This window comes from Paroedura picta, chromosome 2, assembly GCF_049243985.1.
Source record: "Paroedura picta isolate Pp20150507F chromosome 2, Ppicta_v3.0, whole genome shotgun sequence".
In the NCBI taxonomy this organism is placed as follows: domain Eukaryota; kingdom Metazoa; phylum Chordata; class Lepidosauria; order Squamata; family Gekkonidae; genus Paroedura; species Paroedura picta.
The window spans coordinates 160725771-160742638 of NC_135370.1; the positions used below are offsets into that span (position 1 = coordinate 160725771).

At 47.4% G+C, this 16868-nt stretch overlaps 1 protein-coding gene across 3 annotated transcripts in view; it reads right to left on the reverse strand.

Moving 5' to 3' along the window:
- Nucleotides 1–7919: 7919 nt before the first annotated feature.
- Nucleotides 7920–16868, reverse strand: part of PRIMA1 (proline rich membrane anchor 1) — a 76005-nt gene continuing 67056 nt past the window's right edge. For 2 of the 3 annotated variants that reach the window (XR_013228572.1, XM_077323546.1), the window contains one exon: nucleotides 7920–15878. Coding sequence is in view for 1 of the 3 variants with exons in the window: in XM_077323546.1 (XP_077179661.1) it covers nucleotides 15776–15878 (103 nt within the window). In the remaining 2 variants the exon portion in view is untranslated. The remainder of the gene's footprint in view (nucleotides 15879–16868) is intronic. The other variant, XR_013228571.1, reaches the window with a different exon arrangement.

Consider the following 16868-nt stretch of genomic DNA (forward strand, 5'->3'; position numbering starts at 1 on the left):
ACGTCTTACCAGTCTGTGATATAAATATAAGGGAAGGTTTGCTGTAGAATGGTAAATCCCGTGTTTTGATGGACAAAGATTGGGGCAATTAACTTCCACGTGCTTTGATGATTGAGTTGCCCACTGCCATGGAAGGAAATAATGATCTGGCTGTTAGAAAAAATTGGAGGCAATTGCTAACCAACTTTTTTGTTTTGTATTTGAGCTGGACATTTGGATCACTTGTAAAAATGCTTTGAGTAAAGTTAAAATTTCTGGTGTAACATCAAGAAGACTTCCCCAGTGGTGATTTGAAGAAACAGGAGCCCACGCTCTCAGGCCAGGCAGCAGAGTCAGGCTCACAGTGCAGCGGCAAGTAAAAGCAACAGCCACACAGTCTCTAAAATCAGACCCAAATTCCTTTTCCCCATGGGAATCCTGCCTGGGCCAGCACTTGTCTGGCTGTGGAGCTAATCCCCACTTCCAGGTGATATTGGCTCAGGGCTGGCTTGACTCAGGCCCACAGGGAATGCAGAGTCTCCCACATTCTCCCACATTCTCTTTCTTGCCCAATAAAATCAGAGTCCAGCCAATAAGACTGCATAGTGAGATAAAAAAACCTTTGTCCTTGTTGAGTCCAGGGTATGTCAAGGTATTGAGTGTACCTTGACATACCCTGGACTCAACAAGGACAAAGGTTTTTTATCTCACTATGCATGCTAACCTTATGTAAATTGTCTTTTTAAAAAGGGGGTAATCACATTACAATACTGTTTCTGAGTAAAAACAAGTCTTCTTCTTCTTCTTCTTCTGCTTCTTCTTCTTCTTGTTATTACTTTAATTTATTACCCACCACTCCCAAATTGCTCATGCTGGGTTACAACAGTCTGCATAAAATACAGCAGTGCTATCTTTAAACCGCCCGTGGCGCCACGGGCGCCACGGACTAAATAATTCGTTAAGGGGCCTTGAGGTGGGCTTTGTCCGTGATGAGGAAGGGTCCGGATTGGACCCTTCCTCACGACAGACAATCGGAGGTCCCTCTGATTCCCAGCCCCAGCAACTGCGAGCCGCGCGCAGCGCGGCTCGCAGTTGCTCCCGGCCTGACGCGGCGAGAGGCGCTTTGCGCCTCTCGCCGCGTCAGGCCGCTGCCCGAGGGAGCCCCTGGCAGTCGCGTGAAGCGCGGCTGCCGGGGGCTCCCTGCCTCGCGGCCTGGCGTGGCGAGAGGCGCGAAGTGCCTCTCGCCGCGCCAGCCCGCCGACGACGAGAGAACGCCGCAGCCGCGACTCTGCTTTCTGCCAGCTCCTGCCGCTGCTGGCCGAGGAGCCGGACCTGCGCTGCCTGGCCTGGGTGCTTCGCCAGAGGCCAGAGAGCGCCGCACACGCCGAGAGAACGCCGCCGCCGCCGCCGACCAAGCCGCTGACGAGCAAGCCAGCCACCGACGCCACAGTAAGTGCCTAGCGCCCGCTGCATTTAGCTGCAGCGGGCTTGATTACTAGTATTGTTATAATGTTAGAACTCAGTTTTTTTAAAAATTACATTCAGGACACTCTCAGGGGAAGGGGGAGGCGATCAGCAGGGCAGAAAGGTGAGATTAAGGGGTGCTACAAAAACAAAGGTGCAAGCAGGCACTATTCTGCAAAAAACAGAACTCGTGATTTTGATGTGATGCCCCTGTTGATACAACCCAAAATGGCATTCGCCTTTTTTACCGCTGCATCACACTGCCTGCTCATGTTTAGTTTACAATCCACAAGTTTCGTTCACACACAGTGTTACCTAGAAGCGTATCCCCCATCCAGTAGGCATGCTTTTCATTTTTCTGACCCAGATGCAGAACTTTACACTTATCTTTATTAAATTGCATCTTGTTCTTATTTGCCCATTTTTCCATTGTGTTCAGATCTCGTTGAACTCTGTCTCTATCTTCCGGAGTATTTGTCAGTCCTCCCAATTTGGTGTCATCTGCAAACTTGATGAGTAGTCCCTCCACCCCCTCATCTAGATCATTAATAAATATGATAAAAAGTACCGGGCCGAGCACCGAGCCCTGAGGTACCCCACTACTCACCTCTCTCCAGTCTGATGAAACACCATTGACAACAACTCTTTGAGTGCGGTTCTCTAACCAATTCCCTATCCACCTGACTATCTGAAAATCCAGATTGCAGTCCTTCAACTTATCCATCAGAACATCATGGGGAACCGTGTCAAAAGCTTTACTAAAATCCAAGTAAACTACATCAACCGAATTTCCACGATCCAGCAAACCTGTTTCTTGGTCAAAAAAGGAAACCAGGTTGGTCTCCGATGCCCCCCACTGGACACCCTTTCTATTCTACTCAATTATGCACACTACAAAGCTTGCCTATTCCAGCAATGGGAACCAGACATAATGGAAGAAATCTTGTGGGAAGAAGGAATCTCATGAGAGTTCAGGAAGCACCACAGGGAATATGCAGCTTGCTGGACTAAAAGAATTGGGGGTGTGGATTTGTGTTCCTGGCCACACTGCTTTTAAAGGGACCTGGGGGATTGAGGCGTTAAGGAGGATTGTCCCATCTAGGCAGTATGACAGTCAGAGGGGCAGCAGGAAAGGGAGGGAGCAGTGGGTGACTGGCAAGGTGGGCGTCTGCTGCCCTCCTGACTGTCACACCTCCAATGGCCACCTCTTCTAGTCACTTCGTTTTAGAACCAGCCCTGTAAAAAAGGGGCTTTTATCCGAGTAGAAATTTTTGGGAGGAAAAGCGTTGGGAGCTGAGACGATGTCAGGGTGATGTCAGACCTTCGGGAGCCTGGGTCCAGATGAACGCTTGGACGGGATGCGTCACAATTAAGGGAGAAGGGAACTGAGAGTGCCACTTAGCTTTGTTTAGACATAAGTGGCAGCAAACATGACCTGCTGCAAGATGCTAAATGTCCTCCAGCTTTGAAGAATTCCTCAGAATGTCAGGCTGTTTCCATCAGCTGGGCTTCTTGATTAGATAAAAGGCCATTCCTTCCCAGCAAATGCTGATGGACCGCAGCCATCAAAACAGATGAGTCGGCTTTTTGCGGCATCCCGGATGAGCCTCCTCTGTGGCGTGGGGCCAGGCAGCTTGAACAAATGACATACTTTGTCATATTTGAGGCAAATACTTTCAGAGCATTGCCAGACGGGCGAACAGCCTCGCAGCCTGAGGAACAGCACTCAGTCAGCAGAAAAGTGTTCCTCAGGCTGCCTCCATCCACGGTCGAGGGGGCAGCGAGCTGGATTCAAACGCCTCCCTGTGTGTAGAAATCTAGCATGTAATGGAAGCCATGCTGAATGGTTTTCTGCGCACAGGAAATGTGCTGACAGCGCGAAAGCTGCACAGCCCAATACGCCAAATCATGATCTTGGACATGCTGGAGACAGCCTTTCAATATGAATTTGCAGTCTGCATTATTAATATACTAGGGGCAAAGCCCGTTGTCTCCAAGAATACAACAGGCGCTAGAGCTTGGCAGTGGGAAGAGGAAGGGGAGGAGTTGTCCAGTCTGTAAGGGCATGGGGTTGTCATGTGTGTTGTGTGGGAGGTTGTGGTGGCACGGTGGCAAATGAGGCCATGGGTGTGGAGATATGGGTGTCAAGAACCTGTGGTGTGGAATGTTCGTTGATTGTGGGAGAGGACTGACCTTTGGGATTTGTGGCATAGTGGTTACAGATGAGCTTTCCAGAGCCATGTCCTCAGATATGTGAAGGGAAAATCAGACTGGAGACTCTTCTTAGGGGAAGATTACATGGCAACCAATTCCCCCCAGTTCTGTGTCATTTCCCTTCTTGTGTGAATTAGGCCACAGAAACCGAAATGCCCCTCTGCCCTAATACACATAGGGTAGTCACAGTACACAGGTGTCCACCCTGTTCCTTCTGTCTCCCATATTTTCACTGTTGGTAAAATGTTATGTGCCCACATGCTTCTGTCATGGTTGCTCCTTAGAAGAACGGATTTTTGTACCCTATTGCTTACTACCCAAAGGAGTCTCAAAGCGGTTTACAAACACCTTTTCCATTTGTCTCTCCACAATAGTCAACCTGTGAGGTATGTAGGGTTGTGAGAGATCTGAGAGAACTGGGAATGGGCCGCAGTGACCCAGCAGGCCTCAGGTGTCTCAAAGCATTTTCCAATCGTCTTCCCCTTCTCTCCCCATAGCAGACTCCCCATGAGGGAGGTGGGGTAGCGAGCCTCACAGGGAAGCTGGCAACCCTAAGAGGAAGACTCTCTGTGCACAGCAGTCTTGACCTTAGTAAGGTTTTTTATACTGTTTTTTATTTGCCAGGCCAAGGTTGGAAAAGTCAAGACAGTTCCCATGTTTCTCCAGCAATTTACCTGTTCACTATTTACAGTTTCAGGCTGTAAATATTTATTTAGATCTCCCAGCACTTTCCAGACTCATAGGACTGATGCTGGTCTGCCTGTCTGCACCCCAGAATACAAACAGTTGCTGGTAAGGGCTGGTCATAGCCCATAGCCCATAGCCCAGGAGGGACACACCTGCACCACTCCCTCCCAACTGCAGGCAAAAATGGCTCCTGTGAAGGCTGGACTCTGAGGCATTGTACGATTGTGAAGTCCCACCTCCAAAACTCCAGGAATATTTCCAGCTCAGGAGTAGCCAACCTCCAGGTGGGGCCTGGAGAGCTCCTGGAATTACAGCTCACCTGCAGAGTATAAAGATCAGCTCCCCAGGCAGAAAGGGCTACTTTGGACAGGGTTGTGACAGAGAAGAAACACTTAAGGCCTCTCCCACAGGTTGTTGTTGAATTGAAAAACATGAGGCCTACTGCACAGGGTTGTAGTGCCGATGAAACAGGAGACAAAAGAAGCAGTTTCGTCTGCAGAATAACACTGTGCAGTGGCATCAAATCTGCAGAGAGTTGCAAAGAAGAAAGACACATGGCTTGGCTGTGTCTAACCTCCGGCCAGAGCAGTATTTTAAGTGATAAGGGGCTTTTCTGTGGCCTCCCTGTCAGCCAAGTGTTTGGCAGAAGGGGAAAGTCCCCCCCCCTCAAAAGGAAGGCCCTCAGGGTCCCCTGCGTTGCTCTTGGAAAGGCCTCCTTCCCTCAGTCAGGGCCTGTCAGAGGCTCCTTCACAGCAGGCCTGAAAGGGGGGGGGGGGAGCACTCTGCAGCCTCCTGCCAGCTCTGTCAGGGTTCTGAGGCCATTTGCAGTTGGACATGGCAGTTAGGGCAGCCTTGGGGCTGTCCTATTTAAAGACTAGTAATCAAGCCCACTGCGACTAATGCAGCGGGCGCTAAGGCAGGCAGCCCCTGGCAGTCGCGCGGATCCCTCTCAGCTTCATTCTCTAGCATGGGGATTCCTAACCAGGTTTCCAGGGAGCCCTGGGGTTGCACAAGAGCTCCCCAGGGGTTCAACAGCCCTGGCCAGAAGTTTGGGTAGTTGCTGTCCTCCCTGCTGACCTCACCTCACTAGAGGTCACTGGAACCCACTTCCCCTGTTGCTCTACAGCAGTGGTCCCCAACCCGCGGTCCGGAGACCGGTACTGGTACGTGGATCAGTTGGTACCGGGCCGTGGCTCCTCCTCGTCCTCCTCCCCGGCTGCTGCCTCGGGGGCTGCCCTGCCACTGGCTCACCTTTGGTGCTCTCCAGTGGCCACCATGGCTGGGGCTCCCCCTCTGGCAGCGCCCCCCACTGGGTGGCAGGAAGTCAAGGAAAGCAAGTGGAGCAGGGGCTTAGGCATCCCTCGGCAAAAGACTACCGCCACCTCCAGGCCTCAGTAAAATTGTCAAGCATTGACAAAAGGCGGGCGGTGATAAAAAGGTGGGGACCACTGATCTACAGGCCTCGTGTCTTTCTCTGCATCTTATTTCTGCACCCACTTCTCTGAAGGGAGGGGCCTGTCACTAACTGGGGCTCCTCAAAGTCTGAAAAATATTTCAGGGGTTCCTTTACAATCAAAAGGTTGAAGAAGGCTGCTAGTTGGGAAAGGATTAGGGGTCATAGGGTTGGGAAAAAGTGACCCCTCCGTGACCAGCGGGGGCAATCCAAGACTAAATTCTGTTTCCATGTGGTGTAAGTTCAAGAAGGAAGAGGTCTTTTAACAGTTCTGAGGTTTGCAGTGTTTAATTAATGGGTTGGTGTCTTTTTTTTTTAATATTCAGTACAAGCACCCCGTTTAATCAGACCACCCCTTTTAGTCAAATGTTTTGGTGAAATTACATTTGATCCCAATAGTTATAAATGGCACAAGTGACAAACATGCTTTTGAAAAAAGGCATTCCCTGTAAGCTCTCTCTTGCTTTTTGGTTTTGGGGGCTTTCAGATGAGCATGCCTATGGCTGAATCCATCACCATCACCAGAGGGTTCTCGAGACGGCGCTCTTTAATCAAGGAGGGAGGCTGGACGTTCGGACCATCAGGTGTGCTCTGACTTGAATCTTGCTCTGAATCGGGTCCAGGAAACTCTTTGACGAAGGACTTGAAAGGAGGCAGGAACTGGCAAACTGGTAAGTAAAGTTCAGAGGAACACTTGCAGTCCATTTTGTGTGGGTGTGTGTGTGCGTGCGCATGCATACATTTGCCCTCAGGAGGCGCTGATAAAGTAAAATCTGTGTTCCTAAGGTTTTAAACATTGGGATTTCTTTTGGCTTGCTAAGGTTGTCAGGTCTCGTTTGCTGCTGAACAGTTCGCGCTTTGGCGCTGGACAATGCACAAATGTTTAAATTGCTTGAGACGTCTAATTGAATTACCTTCAGATTGGAAGTCAGAAATGGGAAAGGCTGTCTCCGGCTTACAGCCTCAGTCACTCAGATGTGTCTTCCCATACTGATGTTCTCTCCCCCCTCCCCGCCCGCCTTTGCTTCTTACAAGACGGCATTAAACAAAATCCTAAATGATGAAAGCATTTCTGAAGGGCGAATTCTTACGAGTGACAGCAGAGAGGGGAACGAAGCCAACTTTCTGCCATTCAGAACAGACTTGAGTATAATTGGGGGATGTCTTTCCAGCTATTAGAGGGGCAAAGAGATTGTAACAGAAGAGTTCGACCAAGATCCAAAGGCCTGTTCATGAATGCATTGATCACTGAGTTGCAAACAAGCAGTCAGTTGAAAGTTGAGTGCTCCTTTTTTGCTGTATATTTGATAAAAGCACCGGAAAATGTGACCATCTGAAAAATACCTGGTGTTTCTACCTGTCAAGTCTATTTTTAGTCCCACCCTCTGTCCAAGCGTTCAGGGTGATATACTTCCCCCACTGCCATTTTATCCTCATAACTATTTTGTGAAGGAGCCGAGGCTAAGAGAGCATGGCTTGGCCAAAGACCACTCTGTGCACTTCCTGGTGTACGGAAACATGAGTTCAGCTTTCCCAGAGCCTAGCCCAGCCCTCCAGTCAACATACTACACTGGCTTTGTTTAGTTTATGCATTTAGATATTTATGCCTTGGAACCAAGGCAGATTATGACACTGGTCTCTCGGCCTCTGCTTTATTTTTACAACAACCCTAAAAGGTAGGATTGGCACAGAGTGATTTGGTCAGGGGTCAATCAGGAAACATCCATGGCAGAGTGGGGATTCGGACCCTGGGTGGGGTAGATCCAAGTCCTACACTGTGAATGTTATGCTACACTTGCTTTGGACACTTCTTGCATGTAGATTTATTCTTCAGGTCCACCCAGTTTTTAATGGCCTCTAGAATCACTCAAGATATGTTGTTGCTGAGGGGTCTGGAACAATATGGACAAGCCCTGGGTTCAAATGCTCCCTCCTGTCTCCCTGTCACTTGTATGGAGTTAATTGTTAACTTTGCTTTGGCACAGAAGATATTTTTCTGCTATATCCAAACTGCCAAGCTAACCTGGACTTTGATCATAGAACCGGGACAGCAAACCCGTTTCAAACAAACCAGAACTTCTTTGCCACACAAATAAAGCAAGGAAGAGAGTGTTTTTTTTTTTAATAAGTACATTTTTATTTAAAATAAAAATTAATTATGGTGCCTTTTTTTAAATAGGGTACTGCACAATCTGTATATGCAACACTTTTTTTTGGTACAGAACATATGTATTGAGCAATATCCTTAAATGCTAAATATATATTAATGGCTTGTCTTAGAAACATGACAACATTAATTTTTGAGATTGTAGCTGGCCATGACCCAGGGGGCTACAAAACGAGCTCCAAGCGTTCTGAGCTCCCTCTCCAAAAAGCGGACACCTGGGCGTGTTGCATGAAGCGTCCCTAAGGAAACTCTCTGGATCACGGCCACCCTCTTTAGTCACTGAACCACCGGTACAGATTCTCTAGGAACAAAAGCAGTTTTAATCTGCACATGTGGTACACAGTCAAGAAGGCAGAAGATTATTTACATTCATGCATTTAGAGTTCTGTTCTGTTAAAACACACTTATCTTTTGCAGTTTAAAAACCATATATTTTGTTTGTAGAGATGCAGGGCAGGTCATAAAGATATAGAAAAATATATTTATAACAGTCCCGGTACTCCATTGCCTCAGACGCTTGCATATACCTGTGCAAAGCGAGGACAAAATGGGCAGGAGGACACCATGCCAAAAACACAGCTTCTCTCCCCATCTTGCCTGGTACAAAACAAAATGCAATGTGCTAAGCAATGGGAATACCGGACCAGACCTATAGAATATATGGCTATGGTCCAGCCAAAGTTGAGCACTCCCGGTAACGCCCATGGGAGAGAATTTAAACATGTGCTTCACTCTGCCACTGAAATTAACCGGACTCAAAAGGTGCTTAACTTTGCCTAGATCATGTCCTCTATGTATATCTCTATACCATAAATCTCTTCTTGTGGCACAGAAGTTGCAAACGGACAAAAATCATAGCTCTTTGGGTCAAACTGAGGTACATGAGAGGCTAGATTGAAGGAGAGCTATGTTTGGATATGGCCAACTGAAAAGCTTTGCTCGCTGCATGCCCTGAGGTACGCAGAACCTTTCAGCCTCTTCTTGTAGTGAATAAAAAATTAAACTCTAAATCTCTGTAAACTGCTATCTGGAATTACCAGTTCTCAGTGTAATGGGTCCCTATTGTGAGGATGCTTTTATCTGTCAAGACTTGTATATTCTGTTTGTATTTAAACAGATTAGAGGGGATGGATGCCTCTTTTACAGATGCCTTGCAAGGCATCTGTACAATTACAGTCAAAATTCTGCGTACAGCACGTAACAGTCAGAACCCATCTCCTGAAGAGGGAGTCTCTTTCCTCTGCCCCACATCTGTTCTGAAAACAGACCGGTGTGCTACATGTTCAGAACAAATGTGCCCTCCTGAGACTGCTGGCAAGGGAAATGGCATGATTTCATGTTTTCAAACGGAGGAAAATCTCCCCGCGCATAGGAGCAAGCCAGGTTAGGAACCTCACCCACTAGTTTTCCAGGGGGGGGGGGGAAGAGGGCAATTTCACATATGACAAAGCATTCAAAACACGTAAAGTCCACCAGCACTCTGAAATGGTACATCCCGAGGAAAGCTATACCACAATTCTTCAGAACGTGTAGATCGGCCCTGAGAGCTGCCTGCAGCATGTTCTTCCTTGTATTGTTGAGGTGTGGGTACAGTTGTAAGGGTCTGCTTTAGATGGAAGGTCGCAAATATCCCTTTGTGCTGCTGCAGCCACAATGATGTCTTACTGGACACAGCCAGAAAACTTCTCCTCCCTGCAAATTGGCTAACCAAAGGGGGGACCTATACAGTTGGACTGGAGGCTCTGCACCGGGCTACAGGCTGGAGTTTGATCTGAGGAAGGTTCCTCCACCTCTTCCTGCTCCCACATGGAGGAGCATTTGGCCTGGTGCACCTCGTCCACCCCGGATTTGTGCTCCCACACGAGAGCCAGGAAAGCGAAGTTCCCAGTGCGGAAACGGTCAAGAAGTCTAGAAGGATGCTACAGTGAGACCTGAGCCAGCAGGGCTAAAGATTGCTGGATGTCTGCAGAACCCCATAATCAGGGCAAGAATCCTCCCCCTCACTCTTCCTGTGTGCTACGATGCCTGCACAGCCGTTTGGGAAAACAACAAACCCACAAATATTGGGAGTGGGTGGGGTGTTCAGCCAAAATACTAACAGAAACAGACTCCTGAACCCTTCAGAAGGATATCCTTCCCAGGTTCCTTTGACTGTCATCTCAATAAGGCCAATAAGCAAAATGGAAGTATGACTGTTGACAATTCAGAACTGCTCATTCATATCTACTGGATTCGTGAAGCAGTTCTTAATAAGCACTGTGGCAATAGGAGGAGAGTGGAAGAAAGTATAAGGATTTTATATATGCACTATAGAACATCTTACAGCTATTCATAGTTTGGAGAATATTGGAACAATTAACAAATGAGCACTTTATAAATAATATTCTATTGTAGAATTCAAGGTACTTTAAAGGTAGAAGCTATTTTTTTAAAAAAAAACAAGACCATCATCTCAGAAAAATATAGAGCAGAAATGACCGGCACAGCTGCTGTGAAACATCTATTAATTCAATGGTAGTTGCACAAGGACACTGTAAAACTCTTTCCTTTTAATGAGCAGAGGATACACAGCAACCGGGCCGAACCCAGGCGTCTTTCTTGTTCTATCAGTAGGCAGAAGAGCAGGTTTGGATTCTAGCTGATGCACTGGAAGGCCATAAGCAGAAGTGGGCAAACTGTGGCCCTCCAGATGTCCATGGACTACAATTACTATGAGTCCCTGTCAGCAGTTGCAGGCAGGGGCTCATGGGAATTGTAGTGCATAGACATCTGGAGGGCCAGTTTGCCCACCCCTGGCTATAAGGAATCTTGGGAGGGGATAAACAACTGGACAATCTCCAGTGTGTGAGAATTAAATTCCCCACCCCATACTGGAAGAATTTAAGAGCTTCAGCAGACCCATCTCTCTGTCTCTGTTTCCTCTTCATTTGGACACATGAAGCTGCCTTTTACAGAATCAGACCACCAATACCGTCAGCATAGCCTGCTAAGGCTGGCAGTGGCTCTCCAGGGTCTCAGGCAGAGGTTTTTCAATCGCCTCCTCCCGGATCCTTTTAACTGGGGAGCCTGGTGACTGAACAGGGGAATTTCTGCATGCCAAGCAGCTGCTCTGCCACGGAGTCACAGCCCCTCCCCATCAACATGCCAAGTTCTAACAGGGCCTTGTCTTTTTAATTTTACAAGCTAATCCCCGCCCACATTGGCAGTCTCCCAATTATGTAGGAACAACTCTTGGGTTTTGTGGGTGGGCCGCTTTGGCTGCTTCCGGGACAGATACTCAACCATGAGGTTTGCTGTCAGAAGGGACACACCTGGGTCTGTGCAGAACTGGAGGGGGTAGACCAACAGTTAGGAAATCCCATCCTCCAGATTCACCCCGCATAGGGCAAGACTATTTCCCCATCTCCATCTGTTTCTTCTTTCACCATCTCTAAGCTGCTCTCAATATTCTGTGCCACTGAAGCAAACACAGTCCGTCTTGAACATTTCTTTTGTTTTCTTTTGATTAATTTAGAAAGACTTCTTTTCTGCACGCCTAGAGGCACACCCCTGAGAATGCAACCCCTCCCCCCAACTAAACGGTGAGTGACTTGGTTTTATCAACTTTTTTTGCTTGACCTAAATCATCTATTAGATATAGAAGAGTTGGTTTTTTAAATACCCTGCTTTTCACAACTGGAAGCAGCTTCCTCTCCCCACTACATGCATCCTATGAAGCAGGTGGGACTGGGAGAGCTCTAACAGATCTGCTCTGTAAGAACAGCTCTATGACCCAGCTGGTTGCATCTGCAGAAACGGCCAATCAGCTGTTCTCCAGATTAAAGAATGCCGCTCTTAACCACTACACCATTCTGGCTCTCATTATTAGTGAAGTAACAATGATAGTCAGATTTCCAGTGGAGCAAAAATGAACTTTGCTACGCCCATTTGGATGACAAATTCCACAGGTTAGTGGCAGAGTATATGGCAAAGGTATCCAGATCAGCGGCATTTCTATTTGTTCTCCCAGGAGAACCAGTTAATGAGCTTAGCAGATTACTTGCAACCGTACCTCCTTCGAATGGGGTGAACTATATGTCTGTAAATGAAAACAGAATGTTTTTAGGTCAAAGAAAAGAGAATGAGAGGCAAAATGTTTGGGAAAGGCCTCTGATTAAGATCTTGGAACGCTGCCGCTAGCTGGAATAGACAGTGCAGGGCTAGACCGACCAACTATTTCGTTTCCTATAAGGCAGCTTCATTGTGTCCCAAGACTGCACAGCCAGAAATAAACGGGATTCCATCCTATGATTTTGTTCCACTAACAATGGAGTGCAGGAGTGTTGCTTGGGCCTACCTGTTCTGTTGGGGGGCAGCTCTCTGAATAGTGCTAGCAGGACAGAAGCATAGGACCCAGCACCTGGTTTCTTTCTCCCGCTGCCCACCATCCTTTCTGGAAAGCGCCATGGGCTTCAGCATGGGAGGCAAAAGTCAGGAAACCAGGCCTGCCTGAAGAAATCACGGCTGCACAGTCCAGCGTTGATACAAAGCAACTGAGATAGACATTACTTGGGCTTTGGGGCCAGGCTGGGACCAGTTCTAATCCATCATTAACAGGTTTTGTGGAGCCGACTTAGCCAAATGTCTGACCTTGTCACGAATAACCCTTTTCTTCTTATACCGTATTTGCCGGCGTATAGGACGACTGGGCGTATAAGACGACCCCCCCAACAATTCCACTCAAAATACAGTACTATGGGCCACTATGGGCAGCTATGTCTATCCCAACTAAAGTGCACCCGGCGTATAGGATGACCCCCCCCCCACTTGGAGGCATGTTTTTCTGGGGGGGGGGGAAGTAGTCTTATATGCCAGCAAATACTGTAACTATTTGCCAAATGAAGGCCCATCCATCGGGCAGGCCAGAATTTTCCAAACTCCAGGTCCCAATCCAAAAGTGTTTCTCAAAGCCTGTGTCAGTGGAGCCCCCTACTTTTACTGATTCATGAAGGACCTAATTTTCAAGTGGTTCATCCACTCTGAATAAATTTGGACTTACAGGGCACCATACTAAAGAGGTTAGGAACCAGCTGCTGTGGCTAATGCTAGAATACATTTTCTGAGACTTTACAATGTCAGGAGACCCCAAAATCCACTCCTCTGACTGCTACTTCTCAGGATTTGTTACGTAGCAAACCTCCTTCCCAGGAGAATATAGCTGAGCTTGTACTACGTTCCACCTGTAGGCCAATAGAACAGAAAAGATGATGATAACAAATAATATCACAGTGTTGGGGGGAGAAAACCCAGCCAGAAACGTTCCCTGGAACAGTGGAGGGAAAGTGCATCCTTCTATGAAACAATGGATTTTGATTGAAGCATGTTCTTGTCAAGGCTGGGGAAAAATGTCAATTGCTTTTGTGCAATTATGCACCCAACAAACAGAAAGGGAATTATTTATGTTCTTGGAGCAAATAATTGCTAATGCTCTTTCATTCCAACTTAAGTCTTGACATTTAAAAGACAGGGTATTCCTAGACATTGAAGGCTGAATAAACAAATAACTATTAAAATAAAATAGCCAGAGCTTTTTTTTTTGGGGGGGGGGATGTAATCAGTTAGAGCAGGGGTAGTTAGAGGACAAAAATATTTCCGCATATGCTACCATTCAGGAACAAAAACTGATGTTTGGGCGGGTGGGGGGAACGACACACAGAAATATCATAACTTGAATGCCTCAAGTATTTCATGAAGATGGGATTGCAGAGCCCAGCCAAGCCTTGGTTCGCAACAGAGAAATTCAATGGGGGATACATTTAGCTTTTGCACACCTTCCCTCTCTCTTATCTTCTCAGCAGGTCCTCGAGAAATAAGGTTGGATCCAGACCATGTTTTCTACCGGCATGTTTTCTACCAGCTTTTCTGCCTTCCTGCTCTCATGAAATGCTGTTCCTGTGGGATAGGGGACCCTGAGGAACAATGCAGTGGTGGTGGTGGTGGGGAGACTCTGGTGCAAGAAGAAGGAAGTGGAAAAGATAGTTGAGATCAAACTCACACGCTGCAAGATGAGGTGATTCCCCAAATACAGACAAATCAATATGGCCTATCACTGTCCATATACAGATAAGGGGCAGGAGGTGGGTACACATGATCTCAAAACCTGCTCCTACCTTGTTGACTATCCCTACTGAAAGGTAATGGGTAAACAGGCTCTCTGAAGCCTCCAAATTTCATATTTCCTTCATATTAATGGATATAAGGCTTTGGACTGGGGCGTAGCTCCTAAGAGCCTTGATACTGACCCGATCGCCGAGACTAGCCTTCTAGAAACTGAACTAGAATAGCAGCTCCTCAGCTCTGATGGGCTGTGTTGCCAAGATACAGTGATTCTATGCAACAACACCACAATGGCTTGTTGGGGCTGCTCAAATGTACAAAGACAGGGGAATCGCTTAAGCTTGACAGCACAATGGAAAGCTAGAGATGTTTTTGCTAAAAATGAAGGCATACAGGATGGATGGCAAAATAATTATTTGAACAACTTAAGCCAGGGATGGGCAAATACCAGCAACTAAACAAAGGCCTTTATTTTAAGGTGACCAAACCTATTAGGACACCATGCAAAAGTGAGTTGGGTGGATTGAGCTTTCCACCGTTTGCAGTCCTTATCCCACAATGCAGAGGTCCCACCTAGAAATTTGGCACAGTTGGCAGTCCCTTGTCAAGAGAGAAGACTGAGCTAACATAGCTTTCTCCCTAAAGCAAGAGTCCTTTCTTCAGAAGAAGTCTTTTAGAGGAGCTACTCGGAAAATGGGGGGAACCATCAGGAAATCTGGGCTGTCAGGTAGAATAAGGAGACCTTCAGTTTTCATTGCAGCTAGTCTTCCTCCACGTTCAACCCAAAATATTTAAAGCCACTTTAGAGAGATCCTGCTTAAAGATCTGTGTGATGGAAATACATATGTTAAATTGTGCAGAACTGCAACCAAGGAATAGAAAACACAAACTTTTGAAACTTGGGATATACACAAAACATACTAGGTGGTAACCAAAAAGGGAAACGAGGTTGATTATGGATTAACAGTATTCAAAGCACCTTTAAATGTCATTTACCTATGATGATTTCCTCTTTGAGTAGCAATGCTAATTGCTGAGGGTCATCGTGTGACTTCTTTCTGTCGGAAAAGTCTTCAGCCATGGGAATTGCATAGCGACCAGGCTGTACGAGTCGATGTGGACTTCATGAGTTCATGCAGTATTCGGGAGCAGGGGGATAGGGGAAGATGCTTGATGGAGTGAGAGAAACTGTCCATGTTAAGAAAGCAACCAGAACAAAGAATGAAAAGGCTGAGGATCTGGAAAGAAAAATCAAAAACGTGGAGCCATGCGGGAAAAGCTCAGATGCTTCAGACTCGGTCACAACACTTGGCTGCTTCCGACAGATCTCTGTCGCCGTCAAAAAGGACCCCGTTAAAGCAGCACTTTTATGGACAGTCAATCCAAAAGAAATCAATAACTAAAGAGGAAGAGGGTGGGGAAGCTGGGGGGAGCATCATGATGTTGCTTTCAACAGATGCGGCATGCAGTGATTGCGCCTTTGTGAGGCCTTTTCTCAGAGGAGCCCCAACCGGCAAGTTCATCCCTCCCTTGGTGACAATCCGCAGGCTGCAGAAGAATCGTCCGCTTGTCTTCTTGGAATAACTGATGCGTGCCTGCTTCTGAAATGAAGTCCTTGGCCCACAGGCCTTCTCTCCTGGCTGCTTTTCACCCACCTTGCTGATGCCGTGTGTGCTTTGAACATTTGCTACTCAAGGGCGGGAGAGTCTCAGGAATTATACCACCGCATTGTTCACGTCAACTGTCTTGTTATTTTGGGAGGCGGTCATTGCATATTCGGCTCGACTCGTTCCGTTCTCTTCTTTTCTCAGTGGTTTCCTTCGATGAAGCGCGGGGATTTTTGAGAAGCAAGAGAAGAGGGAGGGAAAGAAGGACAAACCGGTTCGTTATCAACGGGCAACATTTCACAAGCTCAGTTAGAGAAAAGGTTTCTTGAGTGAAAAAGGAATCGCCTTGTTTTAGGGTGCTGATCGTTTGCGCGGCTCCATAAATCCACAATGTGGGTCCTGAGCAACTCTGCAATATTAGGTGACTGTAACTGTGCTTACTTTAAGGGGAGGAATGGAGAGATGAGCAGATTTCAGGGCACTGGGGTTTGGGAAGGGAGCAACAGACACAAGTTACAGTGTGATCCAGTTTAGCCACAGGCCCTTCTCTCTCTTCTATTTAATTATCAAAACTTAATGGAGTGGCAATCTTAAGGCACATCTAGATGGGCTGTGGAGAAATCCATGAATGGATATCTCACAATACCTTCAGGCATAAATAACAGCATGGGGTGAGCATGGGAGTCAACGCTTGACAATTTTATTGAGGCCCGGGGGAGGGGGTAGTCTTTTGCTGAAGGACGTTGCTGCCGCCAGAGCCCCTGATCTGCTTGCTTTCCCGCCGGCGCCCCTGACTTCCTGCTGCCCCCTGGGGGGAGCGGCCAGCAGCAGCTGCACAGTGCCATGCTGAGGGGGAGCCCCAGCCATGGCCGCTGCTAGAGAGCACCAAAGGTGAGCCAGCGGCAGAGTGGCAGGACAGCCCCCGAGGCAGCAGCCAGGGAGGAGGACAAGGAGGAGCTGCGGCTTTGTACTGACTGATCTACGGACCGGTACTGGTCCTCAGACTGGGGGGTTGGGGACAGCTGCCCTATGGGACTAAATACAGATGAGAAAATGGTGCAAAGGGAAGGGTTAAATTCCTAGCCTATGGCAACAACTCAGCTTGGATTGGTCCATGAATACTTTGAACCTTGGAAAAACCATACCGACTGATTAATTTGGTTTTTATTAAACACGTGTTTCCAAACCACTAAATCAAAAG